Raw genomic sequence first — 25,343 nt, 5'->3', positions numbered from 1 at the left:
TCCTGGGGACGCCCAACTCCAGAGGCAGTACGGGGACCGGGCCACGACATGTGTGTGTGGCCCTGCCCTGCTGCACAGGGGGTGACCTGAACCCACTCTTCAGCCTGCAGCTGGCTTCGGGATGAGTTTCTTCTCCTCCCACAGCAGAGGAAGTGGTTTTCTATTGTGCCCTAACAAGCACATTTGAGAGAGACAGTGGCTTCAACAACCCTGGGAAAAGCGTTCCTGTCTCGAGGAAGGCTGAGGCCGCCGAGCCCCCACCTCTCCCTGCCGGAATACCCATCTTAATCCTGTTCCACATGGTCATTGATTTGGGTACTTGCCTATGTCTCCTAACTAGAATGTCAGTTCCAGAGATGTGGACCCTTGCCTGTGTGTTCCCTGCTGGCACCCAGGGACTACACTGCCTGGTGCATAGTAGGCCCTCAATGAACACTTGTGGAAAAAAGGAAGAGAAGGAAGGAGAGAAGGAAGGAGGGAGGGAGGGAGGGAGGAAAAAGAATCTTCTGAAAAGCAGAGCTGTCCAGCAGGATTTCTTTTGTGGGTATGGAATGCTTTAAATCAATCAGCAAAGAGACGGGCTGATTCTAAATGCCCCTCCCCTGCTCAAAGTCCTCCAATGGCTCCCTACTAACCCCAGTCCAAATTCCTCTCAGGGTATCCCAGGCTCCCCACAGCGATTCCAACCTCCCTTTCCAACTGCACCTCTCCTCCTACCCCTAGTATGAAGCCTCCTCTCCAGCAGGCGCTGCTCCCTGCCCTGGCGTGTGCCCTGTCACCCACCCCCCCCTTGAGCCTCTGCTCACCTCCTCCTTCCCAGTAGCTCTCTCATTCTTTAAGGAGCCCTCCTTAGCGATGCCACCCCTTAACTTTCTGGCACTTCCTCTCCAAGGCGCTGGTCTGGCGCTTCTCAGGGAGCAGTGTGTGTACCCTTATGGGGAGCTCAAAAGGACACCTAGGGGAGGGGGACAGGCCTGGTCACCCCTGGTACAACCCAAAGGATGAGGCTGGGGGGACGGAATGACCAGAGGACTCCTTGCTGCTTCTGAAGGGCCCAGCTCTGACCCCGCCATCCACCAGTGGATGTCTACAGGTGCCCAGGCCTCTCTGGGTCTCCTGCCCACTTCTCCTGCCGTCTGGTTTCAGGGAGGCAGACACTGGTATTTGGCCTCACCAGCAGCACATGGGCCACCCTTCTACGCACAGCTCCAGCAGATAAGAGGGCTGACCCCGGCCAGGCGCGGTGGCTCAAGCCTGTAATCCTAGCACTTTGGGAGGCCGAGACGAGCGGATCATGAGGTCAGGAGATCAAGACCATCCTGGCTAACACGGTGAAGCCCCATCTCTACTAAAAAAAAAAAAAATACAAAAAACTAGCCGGGCGAGGTGGCGGGCGCCTGTAGTCCCAGCTACTTGGGAGGCTGAGGCAGGAGAATAGCGTGAACCCAGGAGGCGGAGCTTGCAGTGAGCTGAGATCCGGCCACTGCACTCCAGCCTGGGCGACAGAGCCAGACTCTGTCTCAAAAAAAAAAAAAAAAAAGAGGGCTGACCCACCTCACTTTGCACGGGTATGCATGGGACCCCACAAAATATTACATGGCTGGGTCACAGTGGATGGTTCACAAGGGTGCATGGGACCCAGGCCCAGCCAATAAGTTGCCCCCAGGACTTTTGCTGGAATCACCTGGAAAGAGATATTCCTCCATCTGAGCTCACGGGTATCAGGCCCACATGCACCTGCAGCAACTCCACCCTCTGGCGATCACAGCTGCCGGATGCCAGGCCAGCGAAAAGCCAATCGAGATAACGGAGAGAAAGAGACATGTCCCAGTGACGTCACTGGAGCCTCAAGCTTAACTAGTCCTAAAAGCAAATCTAACCCTCAACTTCTGAGTTATGGAGGACCACAACCCCATGTAAGCTTCAGAGAGCCAGAGCGGGCTTCTGTCGCTTGCACCAAGCATCCTAACTCAGTTTCCATTGAGAAGATCTGTCCCTCCAGGCCAACGCACTGCTGTCTCCCTGTATCCTCGTCCCTTCCAAGCACCCCTATTAGAGCATCCCATAAGCCTGGGAGCCTGCTCATCCTCCACATCCTGAGGGGTAGCACAGGGCCAGGGAGAGAAGAGAGGCTGTCAGCTGGGCCTCCCTGAGGACAGGATGAGGCCATGAGGTAGAGGGAGGAGGGACAGCAAAGGGAAGGGACTTACTGAGGGCTCTAGGCCAGGACAGGGGAGGTGGGCAGGTGTGCCAGACAGCCCCAACCCACACCATGCCAAAGCTGGTCAACGCTGCCACTTCCCAGGGCTACAGTCTGCCTGGGGCTTGCCCACTGCAGATGCTGCTGTCAACACAGAAGATGGCCCAGCACACCCAGACTGGGAACACCAGTCCCAGAAATCTCCCTACCAAGATCTGGTAGATGCTCACCATGTAGCACTGGCAAGACCATTCCCCTCCTTGGACCTCAATGGACCAAATCGCCCCTGAAGCCACTCTGGCTTAGAAGCCTGGGCCCCTCCAGCTGTGGGCAGCAAGGCTGTGAGGCCATCCCTGAGACCTGGCTCCCCCAAGCAGAGTAGTTAATTTTCAGCAGCACAGGGACCCCACCCCTGGGGCTCATCCACCTGGAATTAGGGCCAGCAGGGTCACCCTGAAATGCTCACAGGGCATCTCTCTCAGCACCCGCCTGACTGCAGCCCCCACCACTGCAGAGCCTGCCGCCAGCCATAGTCAATGATTCCAGTTCTAAAGAGGATGTAATCTGGTGATAAAGGAGTGGAAGTTAGCTGGAGGCTGGTGCTCTTTCTCAGTGATTTACTCAGCTCCCCTCCAAACTCACATGCTTAATGTAATTATTTACTTTGTCATTAAACACCCTCCTTCCACTTCAGTTATTTTTAGAGCTTCTGGGGCCTATACATTAGATGGGAAGGCTGCTCATTGGCCAGGGGAAGTAGGGTCCTCCCTGAGGGGCAGCAGTGCACAAGGCACTTGGAGATCCCAGGGGCTGTGGGCAGTAGCATGGCCAGGCCCCCACGCCGCCACAGGCGCCCTCCCTCCCTGGCACTTCCTTCCTCTTTTCCTTCCTTCTGTCCTTTCTTTCTCCTCCCTCCCTTGTTTTTTAAACAGAGATATAATTCACATACCATAAAATTCACCCTTTTAAAGTCTACAATTCAGTGGTTTTTACTATATTCACAGGGCTGTTGCAACCATCACCACTATCTAATTACAGAACATTTTCATCCCTCCAAAAAGAAACCCCATGCCCACAGCAGTCATTCCGCATTCCCTCTTCTCCCTGGCACCTCCTCATCTCCCTTCTGTCTCTATGGATTTGTTGTTCCAGACAATTCATGGAAATGGAATCCTACAATATTTGTGCTTTTATGCCTGGCTTCTTTCTCTTAGCATATGTTTGCAAGGTTCATCTGTGTATACCATTGATCAGCACGTCACTCCTTTTTATGACCCAGTAATATTCCATTCTACATACATACCACATTCTGCTCATCCATTCATTAGCAGATGGACGCTTCGGTCACTTCCATTTTGGGACTATCGTAACTAACACTGCCATAAACACTCATACACAAAGTTTTGTGTGCACATAGGTTTTCAATTATCCGAGGTAGTTCTTGAAGAGTGGAATTGGTGAGTCCTCCCTCCCTGCTGTCCTGGATCTAGAAAATCCGGGGAGCCAGGCATGTGGGTGCTGCTGAGAACTATGGGCAGCTGGGAAGCTCCACAGTGTCCCAGTCACCGACAACACAAACAGCCTCAGGCACTTTCAGGCAAGGGTTGCCACCATCCCATAACAACAGCAGCCCACTGCCCACATGCCAGGCCCCCCTGCCCTACAGAGTTGGCTGAGGGGAGCCTTGTCACCCCCATTTCCCAGAAAGACAAGGCAAGGGTGGCCCCTGCTCCTATACCTAGATGAGAACTCATACCTGTCTGTCCTCTAAGTGAAGGTGCCTGTTGCTTTTCTTGTCACCAACATGGCATGGAGGACTGTTGACTCCAGTGTGGAGACCTCACAGTCTGGGGACTGGCAACAGGACAAAGATCTCGTTGACAACAGGACAAAGATCTCGTTGACAACAGGACAAAGATCTCGCTGGCAACTCACCGAGTCAGCAAAGTGTGTTGTTGGCAAGTTTTTCTTCCCTCCCTGACCCTCTTCTCTCCTGGGTGAGCTTCCCCAGACACAGGTACTCCAGTGCTCAGAAGCCTGACCCTCTCCAGCTGATCCAGGAGGCAGTGGGGAGAGGTCACAGGAGGATGATGGACAACAGGGGCCTCTGCACAAACCCAGAGGTAAGGTGACAGTAAGGGGGTAAACACCTGATGGTGGGACTGCAGCACTCGGCGGGGCAGGGAATTCCCCTCCCTGGCCACCATCACACCATGCAGAGACCACATGGACGTCCTTCCGTTTCTAGAATTGCAGGGATAACAGAAGGTGCAAAGCGTTGTCCACTCCATACCAAACCAAAACCTTCTCTCAAACATCGCTGCTGAAAACGAGATGGAAAGTCAGACGGCAGATGAGGCCCTGTTCTGCCCAGAGGCCTGACTGTCTGGTGCCAGGGTTTCAGGCTTCACAATCCCCCACAACACAAAGCAGAGGTCCACACCCTCTGCAAGCAGGGCCAGCCAGGACATATTCATGGGGAAAGAGCCAAGGGCGGCTTCTCAAGAGCCCCTCTGGCTCCCTCCCCACCCCGCCCACCCAGAAGGAGAAGAAGCCAGATGCTGAGGGTTGGGTGGGGTGGGGTTGGGGGTCCAAGCCGTGCACACAGGGCCTGGCTGAGTCACCAGTGTCCACGCGTGGCCGTGAGCAGAGGGAGGACACAGACGCTAGGAGGGGCCGCTAGACTCGGCCTCAGATGTGAGCTTGTGCAGGATCTGGGAGGGTCCGGGAGGGAAGGGAGCCCTTTGCCAAGAGGCTGACAGAACCAGCCTCATTTGCCAGTGCTTCCTGCTCAGCTCAGCCTCTCCAGCCATTCTCAGACCCCAGGACCTTTGCCCATGCTGTTCCTCAGGCTAGAGTGTGGTTCCTCCTTGCACATCATGGGTGAACTGCTAACTCATTACAGAGACTCAGCTCCTTCATTTGCTCTCTCAACTATTTTTTGGGACGTATGTGCTACCCTTAGAAAACAGTTCTCGAAGAATCATAACGACAGCAAGAACCATAATACTAACAGCTGCCACTACCATTTACAGAATGACTACTGTGCGCCAGGGGCTCTCTAAGCACTGGAGTCCCATTATTGGTCACCCTAGCCCTCCAAAGATATGTATTTTTGCTGCGTTTAAAATGAGGACACTGGGATTCAGATCGGCACAGGATACGCAACCGAGAAGGGGCAAGGCAAGGGTTGAAACCTCACCTACAAGCCTAGGCCCCAGCCCCCAGACCATGCTAGTGTCCTGGGGCTGATGGCTCCCTGCATCATCCCCAGGGGGCTTGCCCAAGCCCTGCCACACTTTGCAATCACACTTTGGTGACCCCCTCCCCAGCCCCCTGATCTGAATGCACAGTGGCTTTCTGTGAGACTGACTGAGCAGCCAGGTTATAGGGCTGTACACAGCAGTGTTACCAGGTCCTGAGACCACAATCCTTCCCTAATGTTTTCCTGGATCACTGCAGGCAGCAGACAATGCCCACATCAGCACCGTAACTGGGGTGTCTGGTTTCTCCATGGGGGAACCACAAGCTTTTGGGGACAGGACAAGCGCCTGCTTCTTAAACGCATCTCCCCCCACTTCCTATCCCCCTCTAGCGTCCACAGAGAGCTTCATAGAGGACAGTAGCTTCAAATGGAGCTTTCCCTCCTTACCCTTCAGTGTCCACTCAAAGAGACTTCAGTGGAGCCCCCGAGACCTCAGGCTGTACGCTGGATCAGCCATGCACCCACCTGGGTGCCAGCCACCTCTGCACCTCCCCGCAGGGCAACAGGAGCCTTGTCCTTCAGACCCCACATGCCAGGCAGGAGACATACGGACTCATGCAGGAGACATACAGACTGAGCCAATGGCGCCCAATCCCCCCTCCCCGCACTCCCACGGGGCCACTCTGCCCCTCCTCCTCCCACCAGGGCCCACCAGCCCTCTCCTCTTTCCACCTGGTGGAATCCTGAATGTCCCCAGGCTCAGACACCCCCTCCCCCGTGAAGCTCCATGGGCAGGATTCGTCACCATCTCCTGAGTGTCACCTCTAACTGGGAGCTCCTAGAAGGCAGAGGCAACGTCCCTGTCATCACCACCTCTCTGATCCACAGTTCGGGACCATCTGTAGGAGGTGCACATGAATGAAGGGAACCCCGAGGCACCCAGGCCCGGGCGCCCCACAGCCCCCACCAAACGTAGGCCTTCACTTCATTATCCTCAAAACGGTCCCAAGATCAGAGGCGGTGAGACCTGGCCACAAACATAAAATAAATTATCTGTTTTCCCCCCTCCCAAGCAATGATAAATGGTTCTATTAGCAATCCAGATTGTTAAACTCTGATATAACAGAACGCAGGGAACGGGGGCCCATCCATTCTCCCTCCGGCGCATACTGAGTTGTAAATAGGTTATTTTGTGTGTAAATAACACATTAAAACACAGCATTAGCTGTGTCTTTTGATAGAGAGGAAATTGTTACAAATAAATAATTCTGGACAGGAATGTAAAATAAGCCAGATTTAATAGTGCATGCCTGGTGCAGCCGTGTTAAACATGACTAAAATGATAAACCCCAGAATATACTAATAGTAAACTATACACTGACATCAAAGTAATGAGGCTGTATTTTTACCAAGTTTTAGAAATGCTAAAATCAGTTCTGACAGAACCAAACGTCAGAAAAATGTTTCCAACATAAACACAGTCACTTGGGAAGTTGGGGTTTGGGCCAGGTTGAGGGACAGCTGTGTCCCACGTGATAGAATGTTCCTGGGGAGCTGGTTTCCAGTCCAAGTAATATCACCAGGCAACCCTTTGCAGTGTGTGTCTCTGGGCCTCAGTTTCCACATCTGTAAAATGAATGGATTCAGATTAAAGGATTTCAAAAGCTTCTTCCAGTTCTGTAAGTGGAAATGACTTTGAAATGATTTCACCCAGCTCTGCATCAGCTGAACATTCACAGTGAACCATGAGAAATGAAGGAGGGCCTGCCAGGCATGGCCAAGGCCCCAGGGAGCACACAGGGGCAGGAGCCACCAGCACTCTCCTCTGACGCTGTCATTCCAGGCAGGTAGAGTGCACCAGCTCACAGGCACCAGCCAGAAAACAAACTGACACAGAGGTGACGTGCAAACATGTGTGCCAGTCTCTGCAACCAAGAGGAGCAACAGGCAGGGGCCAGGAGAGCCTCCCAGAGTCCAGAACCTGGGCTGGGGCCAGAAGCAGAGAACAAACCTGTTGTGCTGGGGGAAATGGGGCGGCCAGGCTGATTCTGGACGGCAGTCGTTCTGAGTGGCAGTGAGTGGGAGGCCAGGACAGGCCAGAGGAATGTTCAGGTTTCCGTTATGTGGACATTTTCTTCTTCCGTACCCACATGCTCTGCTAGCCACCCTGCAGACCTTGTCTCGCTTAGTTCCATGGCAGCCAGAAGTAATGACCACTACCCTTGCCATTGCACGAATCTCAGAGAAGTTCCCTGACTTGCCCAGAACACATGGCTGGTAAGCAGAGGGTAAGAAGAGCCCAGATCTGCCTGACCCCAAGCCATGCTCTTCCCACTAGACTCTGCTGGGAGCAGGAAGAAGCCTCCAACCTCATCCCCCGACCCCAGGCATCCAACCTTGCAGTACACTCCTGAACCACGTGAAAAACATCTGGGTGGTCAGCCTGCACCCCGCTTCCTGGGTGAGCCAGGCTGTCAGGGCAACTCAGCTCTGCTCTCTGGACAAAGTCTGATGGGAACTGGTTGTTCTGGGTGGCTGGGCCATAAAACAAGCCCAGCAGCATCAACAGCCATCCTGAAAATCACTTAAATAAGAGTAATTGCCCACTTAGTCACACCTGGGTGCATCTCCAGGCCCAAGACAAAAGTGTGTGGCCCCAGCAAAGAAACTCGGATAAGCCGGGGAAGCTGGCCCACTCAGCTCCCTGCTGTCCATGGGGCCTGGGAGGGGGCAGCCAAAGACCAGGGCCAGCCTCAACTGACCCTTATGACCAGAGACAGCTGACCACACCAGCCCACCGGGAACACCTCTGGCACGATAGCATCAGATTCCATAGTCACCTATGGGAAGTCTGCTGCAAGGGGGGATGTGGGGACAGTGATAAAGAAGCAATGCCCTGCCCCCATGGACATCCTGGAGGCACAGAAAAAGGCAGAGTGCAAAGACACCAGGGACTTGGAGGTATGTATCAATGGAGGGGTATTGCACAGATTCCTAGGTGTGGTAAGGCAGATGGTAGGAGGGGATTTTCTAGCTCTGGCCAACTCAATGAAAATGAGTCATCTAAATATTCTGGTATTTGCATAGCGTTCCCATATAGACATGCATGCCTCGCCACTAAGCAAAACTATGCCTCAGAAAAACTTTCCAAGAACCCAGCAGGGCCAATGAAGAAGATAGCAGGGCTGCCAGTGTGAGTAGGTAGCACACAGGCCTCCTGCAACACTGGAGCACTGTGCTGAGAGTCATCTAGTGCTTGACCCTAGCTATGCTAGCCTGGTCACAGCCCCGCCAGTACTACCAGCTGCAAACCGTCGTCTCCCCACCTGAGACTCTTTAATACTCCAAGGGATCTTGCTCATGCCTTGGACCGACTGCACCCAATGACCTGTGAAGCGTATTAAAAATACATATGCCCAGGCCCCAGCCCAGGGGCTGCCCTGGACCCTGCACTTATACAGTGATTGTCACGAGAGTCTACGGCTTGGCCAGTTTTAGTAACCTTTGGTCTGGTCTGGTCTGGTCTCCAGTGTGCTAGGGAAAAGACCAGGTCAGAGAGGCCAGGAGCCCACTCAGGACAGATACCCAGGACAGGCCCTGGGAGCAAAGCAAAGCAGGACAGGAACCCAGGTCTGATTTCCAGCCCAGGGCACCCACCACTCTCAAGTAGGAAATCACCAGAAACCTGGGTTTCCCACCTGCTGTCAGCCTCAATGGGTCAGTGGGCAAGGGTTACCAGTGAAAGGGAAACTTTCTAAGTCAGGCAGAGTATACAGATCTAGAAAAAGAAAACTGGTAGGAAGAATAGCAATAGTTCATAAAGCAAATACTCAACTTGGACCTCACACAAAGCCACCTCTGTGCGCAGTACTTTTCTAAGCACTTCCCATGTGCTAACTCAAGGAATGCTCACAACCAAGATCATGTTAATTTTATAGATGAGAAAAGTGAGGCACAGACCTGCCTAAGGTCAGCAGAACTGGGACTTAACCAGATAGCCTGGTTCCAGAGCCTGGGCTCTTTCTCACTACTTCCTTGGCACTGCCTGAAGAGAGGCAGTGTTACAGCTACTATCCAAGAAGTGCCCTGGCAGGCCTGTGTACGTACATCAGAAGTCTCCTGAAAGAAATCTCTGCACTGCAGCTCTGTGTCTAACTCCCATCTTACAAAACTGTGCCTCAGAAAAACTTTCCAAGAACCCAGCAGGGCCAATGAAGAAGATAGGAGACCTGCTAGTATGAGTAGGTAGCACAGAGGCCTCCTGGAACACTGGAGCACTGTGCTGAGAGTCATCTAGTGCATCATCTGCACTGCAGCTGTGTGTCTAACTCCCATCTTACATATGGAAAGATCCACCCTACCTCATGGAGTCAGAACACGTGGTTCTCCTACTTAGGAGTGTATCGGAATCACCAAGAGGGTTTGCGTAAACACAGCTTGCTGGGCTCTACCCCCACAGACTCGGATGCAGTGGGTCTAAGGTGGGGCTCAAGAATTAGCATTTCTAACAATTCCCAGGGGATGCTGACGTTGCTGGTGAGGTCCACACTGGGAGGACACCTGGCCCAGCACACAGTGGCTGCTCCATGGAAGAGGTGGGTGTTGGCCATTGCAGGTACATCCCAGGATGTCTAAAGTCTGTCTGGCTGCTTGATTCCAGAAACTAGCAAAGCTCATGAGATCAGACCCAGCTCCGGGTTTCATGGCTCCGCCTTTCGTATTATCCCAGAGGCTCTGAGTAGTCCCTGGTGCTCAGTGAGGCACACAGAGAGGTTCGGAAATATTTTTGAAAGAGAACCCACAGTGGAGGAGGAAAATACAACAGAATTTGGACAGTTTCAGTATAAGGCAATGAGAAACATCTGAATCAAATTGCTTTTAAAATTACACCATTTTAGAAGTTAAAGGAGGGGAAAACCTCTGGGCCAAAATGTGTTTTAAAAGATTTATGGCCTCCAAAGTGTTAGCACAACAGCAAAAGAGGCTGGGAAAGAACTCGCCCTCCCAGGCTTCTGCTGTCTGCTCTTATGAACTGCTCCAGCCAGATGATTAAACTAACCTTTACCCAGTCTGACCACAGGGCTGCTTTTTCCTTTGGTCCAGCTCGGTCCAGCCCAGCCGTGCTCTGCTCTGCAAATATGTTTCTCATGCATTTTCTGGCACAGGGAAATAGTGACTCTGAGTGGAAACACCCAGCCCCCAACAGGTCCTCATGGACTCCTAGGGGAAGTCAGGCAACAGAGGCCAGTTGAGGTAGGTGACTTTGCAAATAGGTCACAGCCCCAGACCTCAACAAACTGGCTGGCTGTTTGGAAGAGAGCAGGTGCCATCAGGGCCTGGGATGGATGAGGGAACTGAGACACGAAGACACACGAGGAGAGCTTACCAAGGCTGGACACTCACCCCAGGGTAGCAGTAGGACCTAAATTAAGGCCCAAGTCTAACAGCAATCTAAACAACAATCTAAAAGCAAATACCTGAAAGAGACTTTCACCATGTGAGAGGCAGGAGCCCCAAGCCCCGGACCCAGCTCATGGTTGAAGCAGCTGGTAGCCTTGGGCAAGCCCCATGCCCAAATGGGCCTCAGTCTCATCTACAGTACAGGATGTACTGAAGGAGAGGCTCTGACCACACCAGCCTGGCACCCAAGAGCTCCTGCCTGGGTTTTCTGAGCTTTGCTGCTGGGGCCTCCCACCTCCTTCATGTCCTCTCTCCTCACTCTGAACCTTCACTTTCTGTCTCATTCCTAGCGGGGCTTGAGATCAGTTGCACCATCTTTTTATCCCACTTAATGTTAGAATATAAGCATGTTCCCACCCTGTAACTGAAAAGTCTTAATTAACATTTTCAGTGGCTGCATTGTGTTCCATTCAAGATGTTCCATAGATGAACCAATCCTCTATCAATGAACAGGTAGGCTGTCTTCAATTTTTCACTGATATAAATAACTCAGAAGTGAAATCCTGCGGTGGCTCATGCCTGTAATCCCAGTACTTTGGGAGGCCAGGGGGGGTCGGATCACTTGAGGTCAGGAATTCAAGACCAGTCTGGCCAACATGGTGAAACCCCGTCTCTACTAAAAATACAAAAATTAGCCGGGCATGGTGGTGCACACCTGTAATCCCAGCTACTCAGAAGGCTGAGGCAGGATAGTGGCTTGAACCACGGAGGCAGAGGTTGCATGAGCTGAGATCATGCCACTGCACTCCAGACTGGGCGACAGAGTGAGACTCCATCCCAAAAAACAAGCAAACAAACAAAAAAGTGAAATCTTTCTGCCTGTAGGTATCTGTACTGTATGAACCAACTGTACATACAGTGGAATGGAAGCTCTTGGAACTGGTGACAGTGAGGGGTGGGGGAGGCTGGATGAGGGACCATGAGCTGCAGGGGAATGCAGGGTGCCCCCACATTTGGATACCTTACAGATGCCGGGAAACAGCCCCTGACAGCTTGCAGGATTTGGCTGTTTCCTCACCACTGTGCCTCTGACATCCTCAGACAGGGCCCACCCACCCCACCCCTCCTTGGATGTGTAATAAGTCAAGAAACACTAAGCTCATATAAATCATCCCTTTCTGCCAGACAGCAAATCAGGGTGTGAACCATGGGGACAATGTCAGGGGATTTGGAGGAACAAGCCAGGCCTCAGAGGAGCCGGTGTCTAAGTGGTCACCCGAGCAGGGACAGGGGAATTGACTCAGTCTGCTCCTGCCCCCAGCAAACAGGTCTCAGACAAGCTGCCCAGACCAAGATGATTCGTCTTTCCCAGAAATAACTCGAGAAGAGGTGCCCCTCAGCAAGAATTCTCAGCTCCCTGCACCCCTGCAGCCACCCAGTGTGCACCCTACAGCACTGTCCCTCTCCCAGGCTTGGTACAGTCCCTCACGGCCTCTCCTCACCCACTGTCCACACCCAGCCCTGCGCCTGAAGGCTGAGTGTCCAACTCTTCAGTGGCTGCAGCAAATGCTTCTGGCCCATGAGGACTTCCTCGGGCTTCACCAATGCCACCCTTTCTCCTACATCATTCTGGTCCCAGAAGACCCTTGGGTACCCCTCATGCCAGGCCCAGCACCAGACGCTGAGGCCTAGAGATGAGCACAAGAGTATCCGTGCCCCTGAGGGGCACCCACGTCAACCACCTGCAGCCGCCAGGCACCTCTTTCCACACATTCTCCTCACCTGCCGACAGGTCTGTACTCCTGCAGGCAGTGAGGCCCACATCCACCGCTCTTTGGAGTCTTCTGGGGGACTCAGGGTTGCTAAGTACATGAAGATTCTTGCTCATGCACCTCTGCCACCATCCAGTAACATTTAAGGAAGATCCAAAGTTCCAAGATCATAAAGACTGTGGACAACACCTGTCAAATCCACTCTCGACACAGATTAGGAAAACTGGGACGCAGGCCAGCGCACCTCCCATCCCATCCACGAATGCAGCCGCCGCGTTTCACCAGCACCAGGAGACTCAGCCCACAATGTCCCTGCTTTGTGCCACGCAGCGACAGCTGCTCTCCCCTGACTCCAGGAGGACCCTTCCCAAAAAAGCTGCTCAGAGACAGGTGCAGGGAGCAGCGATGGGTAAGGAGGCTCTGGGGTCCTCACGACTCTCCAGCAGCAGACATCTGGCCCAAGACTGCCAACAGGCCACCTGCCCTGTGGCAACTATGCTCACGAAGGCTGGGTCCACCCTCTGCTGGAACCTCACCAGCCAAGTCACCCTGCAGTCAAACAACAAGAGACTGCGGGGTGGGCAGGGAAGGCGTTGGGGGTGGGGTGCAGTGGGGTGGCGTTGGGAGGTGAAGGCCATTGTAGAGGTGCTGTACTCCAAGCTTTGGGCCTCCTGCCTGGCCCCTACTCCCACCACAGATCAAGAATCGCTCAAGCATCTGTTGCTATTGCACTAATAATGACAACTCAGCCTGACACTAGAGGGGCTCCCCCGCAATTACATTCTAATTACTGTTGAATTACTGCCTAAGTCTGTCCTCTACTGCTGTGACACATCAGGAAATTGCACCATGGTGGTTCATGATCCACTCATGGCTTGAAGAGGCAGGGTGCAGGGCGGAGGGATGGGGGGATGGTTCCCGCCGAACACCCTGCAGCAGGCCAGACATATACGGAGACCAGGCTTCCTGGAGCCCACAAGGCCTCAGAGCATGGACAGAGAGGCAGCTTGGGGCATCCCCACAGGCCAGGGATGGCCCTGACCCAGGGGAAGGAAAAGACTATGTGGCCCCAGGACCAGGGCCCCTCCACCTGCTCTTCCCTCCCTGTGCACTTGGCTCCTCCCACTCCACCTAAGAGCTCTTCCTCCACTCCCAGCTGGCCCCTCCACACAGAGGGAGGGCCTAGAGAGTCCCTGTCCAAGGGGCACAGGGTAGAGAGGCATCGTCCAGCTCAGAAGGCCACCTCCCCAAGGGGGCCTGAAGGTTGACCTCAGATCTCCCTTTCCTGACATGGGCCACACATTCCAGTAATGTCCTCCCACTTAGAATCACAGGACAAATAAAAGAAAATATAGTAACAACCCCTCGCAGACCCTCAGGTCCACTCTTAGAAACACCAACTCCTAAACCCCTCCCAGGGTCTTTCCGTGTTCCTGATCCCCGTTTCCCGTTCCGTGTTCACAGGCTCCACCTGGCCTGTGAACCAGCAGCCCCAGCATCGTCTTGGCACCCAACAGAAATGCAGAAACTCAGTCCCGCCCCAACTTACTGAATCGGGGTCTGCACCGAAACAAACCCCCCACAACTGTGTATACATCAAAGTGTGAGAGGCGCTACCCAAGCACCAGCCGGAAGAAAAGGCGCATTCTCTTCCCTGGCTGCTCTCTGAGCTGTGCCTGAGCCGTGAGAGCAACAGGGCCTGACTAAATGCACTGGAACAAAAAGGGAGGAAAAGAAATCGCAGTCTCTCCATTCCTCCGAGACAGAAATAGTTCTGTGGCCTCCAGATGGACCGTGCAGACACAGGGGAGGTCTCGCCTTCCCGCCAAACTTTCCCAACGGGATGCTAGCACGGACGGCCCAGTGGAAACCAGAGAGCCTTTCTCTTTGGGGCAGTAAAATGAGAGGCTGTGGCTCGTGTAGTCTCTTTTGTTATAATTAAGTTGGCCAAAAATTCACCTAAGATAGTAAATTCCGTACCTGACCCTCTAATTTGAACCAGAAGGCATCAGGAGACAATTACTTTCCAAAACAGTCCTTGGCAGGCAAGAAGCAAGACGTTCTCTGGGCACATCTCAAATGTGCCAGCTGCACGCACCCCAGGGCTGCCTGGCAGCGACCACGCCCCTCCTCCCTCTCTCCCCTCCCAGTACTCAGTCCCCACCCGCCGCTGTCTGAGGCAGCTCCACTCCCTGGACTTGGGGTGGCCAGACCTCCTCGCAAACTCACAGGCGACCTTCATGGTGCCTTGGATTCCTGGGAGCAGAGGTGCCCTCCTCTTCGCCTTCCATAAACCCAGCGTGCCTCCCTGATGACATAGGCCACCACTCTAATTAAATCCTAATGGGCTAATGAAAAACACCCCTGCTGCCCTCCAAGTGTGCGAAACAGAAAGTACCTCCTTGGGCAGCTACCGCTGCTGCTGCTGCTGCGGCCACCACCAAAGGAGAGGCCTTTTTGCCTGGGTCGGGGAAGCCAGCGGCCTCCAGGATCCCACTTTTGGCTTCTTGCTTCTCGGAGGCAGTGGCAGAGGCAGACGTCTCCATCTCAGCCGCTCATCGTCCTAGGTGGCAACCCTAAAAGAGAAGACAAAGACACTCACCAACGCTGCGCCCAAACCCAGCCGGGAAACGCCGACCCAGATTCACACCACCGCTCGCTTCTGAAGCAACCAACTTCATTCTAATTCTCTTATAATTAGGAAGGAGGGTTTAATTAATTTTGAGAATTATTAGTCCTGGGATTCATCTGGTCTTCTGAACGACCTCACGGACAACTGCAGGCCATTCTCATCATCTTCTACCCAGATTCTAAAAATCTAAGTAACAAGTTCCTACTGATATGAATGGCAGGTAACCTCTGATGGGGGAGTAAAGTCAGAAATAATGACCTCTGTCTGCAAATCATGGGGAAAATAACAATAAATATGGTGACAATGACCTGGAGGTCCTCAAAGAAAGGCCCTCATTTTCAGGTTACTTCCCTGCTCACGAGAACCTTTCACTTATTCATCTGCATGTTTGCTCATTCCTTCACCCATTCATTCAATAAATGTTCATCCTTTATTGACTCACATGCACTCAGTCAACATATTTTTAAGCCCCTAGTATGCATCAGGCATCACGCCTGGTGCTGAAGATACAATATGTGGAGTTTACATTCTCCTTGGGGGCAAACAAGGGGAAAATAAATGTAGATTTAATTTCAGTGAGTGGGAGGTGGCTCAGGACAAGAAAGCAGGACAGAGAGGGTTGCAGCAGCACAGTGGGGCAGCACTGCTAGGCCTCTCTGGGGTAGGGATGGGATGCCTGAGGGGCCACCCCACTGCAGCCAGAGGGCAAAGCCAGGAGCCAGGGGCCATGTGGGAGGAGGCTGGCTTCTTTGAGTAGTGGCCAGAAGGGAAGTGCAGGCATCAGAGGATCTTGAGCAGGGGAGGGGCAGGGCTGACTCCCTGTGTAAAGGGATCACTCCACTGTTGTGCAGAGAGCAGGCTTTTCGGGGGAGAGGGGGCTACTGCATTGACTCAGGGAGAGGAAATGGCAGTTTGGGTTAAGCAGGTGGCTGGTGGAGCTGCTGAAACGTGGACATGCTTTGAAGGCAGAGCCAAAAGGCCAGGCTACAGACTGGATAAGGAGGGATGGAAAGTGGCTGTGAGCAAGGGAGGAACACTCAGAGGGATTCGGGAAACAGGCAACTTCCGTCTCCAGCTGGGTTGTGGGTCAGAGCAGACACTGGCAATCCAGCCTTTCTATCAGAAGAGAAATCTGAAGGTCACATGTTCGTTTTTTGTTTGTTTTTGAGACGGAGTTTCGCTCTTGTTGCCCAGGCTGGAGTGCAATGGCACGATCTCGGCTCACCGCAACCTCTGCCTCCCAGGTTCAAGCGATTCTCCTGCAATCCCGAGTAGCTGGGATTACAGGCATGCGCCACCGCGCCCAGCTAATTTAGTATTTTTTGTAGAGACAGGGTTTCTCCATGTTGGTCAGGCTGGTCTTAAACACCTGACCTCAGGTGATCTGCCCGCCTCAGCCTCCTGAAGTGCTGGGATCACAGGCGTGAGCCACCGCACCTGGCCGGCCACGTTTTAAAGAAGGTGGTGAGGAAGATAGCTGGCATTTTTGGCTGGACACCTGGAGGAGTGGGACAGAAAGGTTACGGGCAGCTGTGCGAAGGTCCTGCAGAGAGCGTGGGGACGGGGTCACATTGTGCAGACACCTGCGGTCAGCTCCACTGCCAGGGCCCTCAGCTAAATCCACATTAGTGGGCCCTAGAACTTTTCTGTCTTTATGTTTGTTTATTTTTATTTATTTTTTTTTTTTTAGACAGAGTCTCACTCTGTGACCCAGGCTGGGGTGCCGTGGTGTGATCTCAGCTCACTGCGAGCTCCATCACCCAGATTCAAACGATTCTCGTGTCTCAGCCTCCCGAGTAGCTGGGATTACAGGCATGCACCATCACACTCAGCTAATTTTTGTATTTTTTAGTAGGGACAGGGTTTCACCATGTTGGCCAGGCTGGTCTTGAACTCCTGGCCTCAAGTGATCCATCTGCCTCAGCCTCCCAAAGTGCTGGGATTGCAGGCGTGAGCCAACAAGCCCAGCCAAGAACTCTTCTTTTTTGAGACAGGGTCTCTCCTGTTGCCCAGGCTGGAGTGCAGTGGCACAATCAAAGCTCACTGCAGCCTCAAACTCCCGGGCTCAAGCGATCCTCCGGCCTCAGCTGGGACTACAGGTGCACACTACCACACTCGGCCTAGAATTTTATTTTTTAAATCCACACAGTACTCCACATCTTTTTAAGTAGGAAAAAATGAGTACACAAGAACAATGCAGGAGCCACATGAAGGATATCCACAGCTCCTGTCAGCTCCTGGCTCATCTGCACACACCAGCCTGACCAGTTTCTACAATCTTTCAAAACTCCCTGCCCAGAAAGCCCAAGAAAGTCAAGAAGATGGGAGAGAGAAAAATCTCCTTGCTGGTGATTCAGGGGCCTCCTTGTGGCCTAGAAATTCAGGGATTGCTGCCTGCTTTTTTAAGCCCACTTTAAAATCCACCCCTTAAGATTCTGGCTATCTGAATGGCCACCAGCAGTATGCACTGGTTTGTGCCTGCTGTTCCTCTGCCCCTTACCTGGTCATAGGCACCACCACACCAGTCACCTGAGCTGCATCCTTGAGCCACCTTCCTCCTCTCCTCCCCACACACACGAAAACTGTGAGCCCCATCACTTCACCCCACACCCCCCAGCACCTGCACGCCTCACCAGCACTACCTCTCCCACTGGCTGCTCTGTGCCACTCTTCCCCTCTGGGTCCTGGCACTTTTCACACCTCTGGTCCACTCCAGGTCATTCCCTGCGCTTCAGCCAGAGACCTTCCCAGAAACCACGTATCACTCCATCCCTCCCCTGCTGAGCCCCTTGGCCTTCAGGTAAAGCCTTCCCATGTCTACCTACAGCCTCCTCTCCCTACCAGCTCCCTGGCTGTGTGACCCTCCTAACAGGGATAACTGGCTCTGCCCTTGCACACAGCCAGGCCTCTGCCACTCACTGGAAACCCTTCACCTTTCTGTGTTTGATGAACTCTTACTCTTCCTTCAAGGTGCCACTCAGACGTCACCTCCTCCAGGAAGCCTCCCTTCCCCTCCTAGCCCATGGTTGGAGCCCTGAAGCAGTCAGATCATGTCCCTACTCAACGTCCCCGGATTACATTCATCACCTTCAGGCCAGGAGCTGTTCAGCACAGCATTGCCATAGCCAGGCCCAGCCCAAGCTGGTAACTAGAAGGCTCCGTCCATGAAGAACAGACCCAAAACACAGCAGCTGCAGCTTCCTCATGGCAACCCCACCTATTCACTTCAGCACAGTGGATGTCATCACCAATTCTTATAGGGGAGAAAGCTGAGGCCCCCATGGGGAGTGAGCTGCCCACGGCCACTCCCCAGGCAGGCACAGGGCCAAGCAGATCCTCCAGCCCAAATGCCTCCTGAGACCTCAGGGTGTGGTCGCTCCAGAAACTGGGTGAACGTAGTAAGGGAGTAGGGGCATGTATTCAGATGCCCACCTCCCAGACTGTGGCTCGGGGAAAGGATGTGCACACAGATGCACCTGACATTTCATGAACGCCTGTGGGGAGCAGGTGCAGCAGGGGGATTCCAGGCAGTGCCCACTGCGTCCGTGGCCTCGTCTTCCCACCCCTTCCCAGAGAAGAAGATAGTACACAGAGCCAAGAGGCTGTGTAAATCACAGGAATTAGCGGGATTAGCACAATTTCTAGGTAAACACCAGGCGCTCAGGGTCCCAGGCAGCCACTTTCACTCCCCAAAGCTCATCTGAGGCAGACCCGTCAAGCCCTGCAACCCCAGCGGACAGTCTCACCTGGGCCCCCAGGGGCTGCCTGGGGACAGCAGGGAGGGTCTCTCCAGAGATGGCTCCCACAGGCTCCACAGGGCTCCAGAAAGAGGGGCTGGGAGTCACAGCACTTACCACAGGGAGGAGAAGAGTCAATTCCTCACTTTACCTTCAAAACACACAGCTCTGCCGCTGTCCAAACAACCACAAAGGAAACAGCCACACTCTCCAAAATTCTGCTAAGGGGGTGGGAGCGGGTGCCCCGGACCCAGGGCCTGGAGGAGCCCCCTGTCCATTAGGAGGTTCACCCAGGTCGCCTGCTCTCTGGGACCTCAGCAGGGGCACTGGTGACAGCAAGAAGCTTCAGGAGCATTTCGGGGCCTTCCCCTGGAGATTCTGATTCCCCAAGTCTAGGCAGGGGGTGGCAAGAAGAGCTGCATTTCCGTTAGTTCCACAAGTGTTTCTGACACAGCATCAGTATATGAAAAACCAAACGGGGTGCTCATAAGGTCCCTTCTGGCTTCCAGATAATCTACAAGTTCAGCCAGGCACAGTGGCTCACACCTGTAATCCCAGCATGTTAGGAGGCCGAGGCAGGCGGATCCCAAGGTCAGGAGATGAAGACCGTCTTGACCAACATGGTGAAAGCCTGTCTCTACTAAAATACAAAAAATTAGCCGGGCGTGGTGGCATGCACCGGTAGTCCCAGCTAATTGGGAAGCTGAGGCAGGGGAATCACTTGAACCTGGGAGGCGGAGTTTGCAGTGAGCCAAGATTGTGCCCCTGCACTCCAGACCGGGCAACAGAGCAAGACTCTCTCAAAATAAATAAATAAACAATCTACAAGTTCCAGTTAAAGCAGACTGTCTAACCTGATTTAAAAAAATACATTTTTATCTTTGCTAGTTTGGAGCTGAAGTTGGTGTCTCCCTCGGGCTACCAGTGGCATGAGTCGCAGATATGCCCATGCTCACCGACTTACACTGGCCATTCATTAGCCCCCACCGCTGACCTTGCCCTTTGATGTGTTGGTAAAGCAGCACATGTATTCTTGATCACAGATGCGGTGCCCTGAACATTTTAGACATCGCATCATCGCTTTCTTTCATAGTCCTGTGTCTTTTCTTCTATGCATTTATAGCATTATTGGAGGAGTCCACAAACTGCATTTGGTTGCCAAGGGGCCCAGGGCACAGAAAACGTTAAGAACTCTGAATTAAAGGACTGGCTTGAAGAATAAATGAATAATCAGAGCAGAATGAGCGAATCACCCTGAAACCTGAAATCCCAGACACCTTCCTGCCACCTGGCTTCTTTGAACTCCTCTAACCAGTGACTCACAGGAATTAGAGCATTGTTCCCCAGGCAAAATCAATCTCCAGGAGAGAGAGGAAGCCTCGCCTCTCAGCAATCACAGACACCACAGAGCCACGGTGTTCTCACCTCTGCTGTGATGTCAGCCGTGCGGCATGAGTGCCCAGGACCCACACACACACATCGGCACTCACGGATGCGCACACACACGCAGGCTCACATACTCACACAGCACACAGCACATACACCGACAGACCACATACCACCACCACATGCATACAACATGCACGCGGCAACATACACACATGCACACCATCATTAACATCACACAGATGGGTGCATGACACACACACTATATAAATCACACATGTCCACATGCACCACACACACGCTCACAGCACATATGCAGCCACACACGTGCACACATACAGGATACATGTAGTTACATGCAGAGGTACACAAACACTCACATGTATATATACAAGGACACAGACCCAGGGAAACACGTGCACATACACGAGAGATCAACACACGCCCTGCCTTGATCGCAGACTTATTTTTAAGATCCAGTGAGATAAAAAGTGAAAGTTCCTGGAGTGAAGAGCACCCTGCCGCCCGGATTAAGGGAAATCATCATTCTAACCTCATGACAGCTAAAAGGGGAGCAGCCGACTCACGGCCCGAGGCCCTGAGGACTGGTCCTATATCCACCAGGGGCTGGGCACCAGTCCTTTCCTCTCCCCTCACATCACTGTCTCCATTGGGAAAATGACCTCAGGGACACTAGCCCAATGCCACAATGCCAAGGCTGGCAGGCTAGGAGCAAAGGGGGCTCTGACTCCCCAGGTCAGTCCCCACTGTCCCACCCAAATTTACACTCACTCCTCCACCCTGAAGGAGATAGGGACGTGGGGAACGTAAGCGTTCCCCAGGACTGCTGGCATTTTACTGCCAGTGGCAAAAGAATCCTATTTTAAAACATGAGGCATAGAATTCTCCCACAATGAGAGGTGTGTGTGCCTGGACCAGCATAGTCTGCACCCACTGTGTGTCTGTGGCCATGTTACTTCCCCTCTCGGAGCTTCAGTTTGCTCCCCAGTGATGCAGAGTACCCTCCCCAGGGTGACTGGGAAGACAGTCAGCCTTCCCAGCACGGCCCATAACACCTGTTACAGCAGCTGCCCTACCTGGGCAGCTTCTCCCATTTTCTTCTTCTCCAAGAAAAGATCACCTGCCTGCAGGGCCCTGGGGGGATAGTCAGGGCCTCCGCCAGCTCCTCAGACCTGCCTGTGGGGTCTGAGGCCTAGGCGGCGCCAATTTCTGCCTTTTCTGTCCACCTTCCCATCACTGTACATGAAACCGAAGCCTGCCATGGTTTCATTAGGGTCCAGCAGGATAACAACTCCACAGAGCCCCAGAGAGCAGCACCAACAAGGAGCTCCAGGACTGGGGCCAGGCAGAGCTCAGGAAGGTGTACCAGGCCTTCCAGAGTGTGGAGGGGTGGGCAGCTGTGTCAAATGCCTTGTCCCCAGCTCCTCCTCTTCCACCCATACCACACTGGGAGGGGAACCGCAAGCTCCTACCTGTGCTGGTCCCTCTTCCACCACTCCAGCCAGGGACTCCCACAGCTTACAGCCTCCACTCTGGGCCCTTTGGGGAGATGGCAAACTCAGGAGGGGAGCCCAGACCCTACAAAAGATGCCTGCACTGGTCAGATGTGGGAACACAGGGCTGTGGGGTCCGGGCCAGCCCCATGCCCCTCAGGCTCTAAAACCTTGACCTTGGCTTCCCACAGACAGTGAGGGGATGCACCCTCAGCAAGGTTATCCAGAAACTCGAAGGTGGCGATGTTTGTGAGGCAGCAGTGCACAGCCACTGCTCCCAACTGACTCCCCTGTTTCTCTATGGATTTGGTGCATGGCCCACCACCCCACCTGGTACCCAGTAGGCCGTGAGGACAATGAAGGGAGACACATCTGGAAGAAAATAAATCACTCTGCCAAAATCCCCTGGGATCCATGGTTCCCACGCTGACTCAGAGCAAGAAGGGTCCTCTTGAACTGCTCTGTCCTTCCTGAGACCCCCCCCTCTGCCCAGGATGTCCCTACACTGGGAGCCCCATGACCAGAGAAAGACAACGAAACCTTCAAGCACATGTAGGTGTCCCGAGCCGGCTAGCTCCTCTCCTCAAGTAATTTCACCTTTCACAGCAGCTACTCCCGCTGGGCCAATATCTCGAACCTTGCTTTCACTTAAAATCAGAGGCCCGGAGAGGATAGGTAAACGCCCCAGAGTCACACAGCTAAGATACGGCAGTGCTGGCGGTCCAGGGCATGTCTGCTTGATTCTAGTTTTCTACTTTCTCCATCATGGCCAACTTCTTTGTATGCATAGATGCCTGCCAGGCTCCAGAATTATTAGAGGGGTGTCAAAATGTATAAAAGCACAGCTATAGACACACATGTAAGGAGTTGTTGAGGCAGGCACTTGTGTAGAGAGTGCTTCAAAGTCCACGGCAGTGTATGCTACATGTCAAACAAGCAGCAGTGAGTTTCTACCTGTGGGAGTTCAACAAGGGCGGGCTACCTAAGGAGGTCAGAGGAGGCTTCCTGGTGACCATCCAGTCTGCCCTGTGGCTTCCAGTCAGAGAATGAAAGGGTCCTGAACTTGGCCCAGAGAGCACAAAGGGAAGAGCACTCCAGGGTCCGGGAACTGCATGAGCAAAGGGAGGGAGATGCCCTTGGCACACTCTAAGGCAAGAAAAAAGTGTTCCCTCAGGGAGACAGAAGTAGGTGAGGCCGGGTGCGGTGGCTCACACCTGTAATCCCAGCACTTTGGGAGGCGGACGAGGGCGGATCACCTGAGGTCAGAAGCTTGAGACCAGCCTGGTGAAACATGGTGAAACCTCGTCTCTACTGAAAATACAAAAATCAGCCAGCTGTGGTGGCAGGCGCCTGTAATCCCAGCTACTCAGCAGGCTGAAGCAGGAGAATCACATGAACCCGGAAGGCGGAGTTTGCAGTGAGCAGAGATCCTGTCACTACACTCCAGCCTGGCGACAGAGCGAGACTCCATCTCAAAAAAAAAAAAAGAAAGAAAAGAAATAGGTGATAAGCCAGATTGAAGGGGAACCATGGGGGCCGTCAGGGTATCTGGGAAGGGCAGGCTAGAAGGAAACTAAGGTTTAGGAAGGCCTCCAGCCCCTGGGTGTCTGACACGCTTCTGCAGCACAGCCTGGCCAGCCTGTGCCTGCTGCCCCCACCTCTTCCGGGGGATGCAGCCCAGGGGCCTACAAGTTGAGGGGGTGGCCAAAGCCCTCACCTTCCCGGTGTGGCCAGGGGCGGGCACCATGCAAAATCCCCATCCTAGCAGGTGCACCTGCTTCTTTATCGCTCCTTGAATTTGTTTTTCCAAGTACAAAAGCTCCCCTAATTTGCCCAGCTCCTGGGCCTGCTGGTGTCCAGGAAAACAGATAATTAACCCTAATTCTCTGACTTGCTGGGCTGGAACAGGGGCCAGGGAGGGACCCAACAGGAAATGCAGGCCCTCCAGGGGCAGCCAGTCTCCGATAAGAGTTGATGACTATCAAGAGGGCTTTTTCCCTCTGGGAGGCTGTGGGTAAGACCTACTTTGAGGTTGACACTTGAGACGGCCTCGTGACTTCCGTTTGTTTCCACTTGGGTTTACTCCCTGAAAGCCAGCAGGCCCTCTCCAATCCCCATGCCTTCCTGCCAGGAACATTCTTCCCTCTGCTCTACCGAGGATGCCATGCTTTAAAACCCAGAAAGCTGGCTCTCACACCCTCTTCCCAGAGTCCTAGACAGAGCTCACCGACCTCTCTGTGCTGTGACTGAACTTTGACACTATGCTCTGCACATGTCAGTGGTTGGCACATTCAGCAGGAGGCCAGTGAGTGCAGACCCTGGAGAAGGAGCAGCCATGTTCGCCTCCCAGCTCTATCAGGGCTGTCGACAAGAATCGACTTCTCCCTAAGCCTCGGTTTCCTTATCTGTTAAATGGGGATGAACAGCATGTCTCTCATGGGGCCTGGCACACACAGGCTTGGCCTTATTGTCCCTGCAGCTGGAGAAGGCCTGCCCCTGAGCAGTGCCTGGAAGCTGCCCCACCAACAGAAGGCTCTGTCCAAGAATGGACACGACAGTCACATCCAGCCCCCCTCCTCCATCCACCCCGGTGCCAGCGCCTCTACAGTCTGACATCAAAAATCTCAAGTTGGCATCTGTTTCTAACGTGCCTGTTCCACTTGGTTCTAAATTCCCATTGTCCATCATCTTCCTCCCTGGAGAGCCCTGAAGCCTAGAGGGCCAGGGTCTCTCCCTGACACCACTCCCCCAGCACCCCCGACCCAGCAGAGGGTTGGGATGTGCTCTGAGGCCGCTGTCTGCAAGGGGAACAAGGGGCCCACTGTGTGGCGGGCCCGCCAGACCCAGATATTTTAACAGCTGCTTTGTGTATTCCTGAAGCACGATTCCTGAGTGTGGAGGAAAAACAAGGCTGGCCTCTGCCCTGAGGAGGGAAAACAGACTGCCCCGGGCAGGCTGCGGGCTGGGGCGAAGGCCTCTCAGGGGCCCAGTGAGGCAGCACACATCAGAAACAGACCCCAGCAGCCTAGCACATGGGAGCCACAGGCACCCAGACCCATGCCAAGGTCCCCTTAATCCGAGGCTGAGGAGGCAGGGAGTTGGGTGTGGGGACAAGGACCAAGGACCACTGAGGGTAGAAAAATCCCTGCAGCAGACTCTGAAAGGGGACAAAGGACCACAAAGGCAGTGAGTGCCCAAAGGATAAGGTCCAAGTCGCTGTCATGGCCCCAAGGACCTGCCTCAGGATCTGCACCCCCAGGTTCCCTGCCCCACCCCCATTCCACCTCAGTCGTGCTGTCTGTGGCTCTGATCATACGGTTCCTCTGCCTGGAATGCTAGTTCCCCAATACCCACTATGACACTCCCTCAGAGAAGCCTCCCTGGGACCACCCCCTGCCAGGCCAGGCAGGGGTCTGTCTTGCCTGTGTGCCCGCCGAGGTCAAGGCTCCTGTCTCATTGTGTTTTAACTACATGTTTACGTGTCCATCTCCCTTTAT

The 25,343-nt window shown here is 53.6% G+C and overlaps 1 protein-coding gene across 2 annotated transcripts in view; it reads right to left on the bottom strand.

The window, feature by feature from the left end:
• The window catches only part of GLI2 (GLI family zinc finger 2), a 263,236-nt gene that overhangs the window by 186,528 nt on the left and 51,365 nt on the right, over positions 1-25,343 (bottom strand). For both annotated transcript variants that reach the window (XM_017891983.1, XM_017891984.1), the window contains exon 2: positions 14,976-15,153. In XM_017891983.1, the coding sequence (XP_017747472.1) occupies positions 14,976-15,123 (148 nt within the window). In that variant the 5' untranslated portion in view covers positions 15,124-15,153. The remainder of the gene's footprint in view (positions 1-14,975; positions 15,154-25,343) is intronic.

Source organism: Rhinopithecus bieti, unplaced genomic scaffold (genome assembly GCF_001698545.2).
Source record: "Rhinopithecus bieti isolate Rb0 unplaced genomic scaffold, ASM169854v2 scaffold_19969, whole genome shotgun sequence".
NCBI classification, from domain to species: domain Eukaryota; kingdom Metazoa; phylum Chordata; class Mammalia; order Primates; family Cercopithecidae; genus Rhinopithecus; species Rhinopithecus bieti.
Note: the sequence above shows the minus strand (reverse complement) of the source record. Positions and strands in the feature narration are given on the sequence as shown.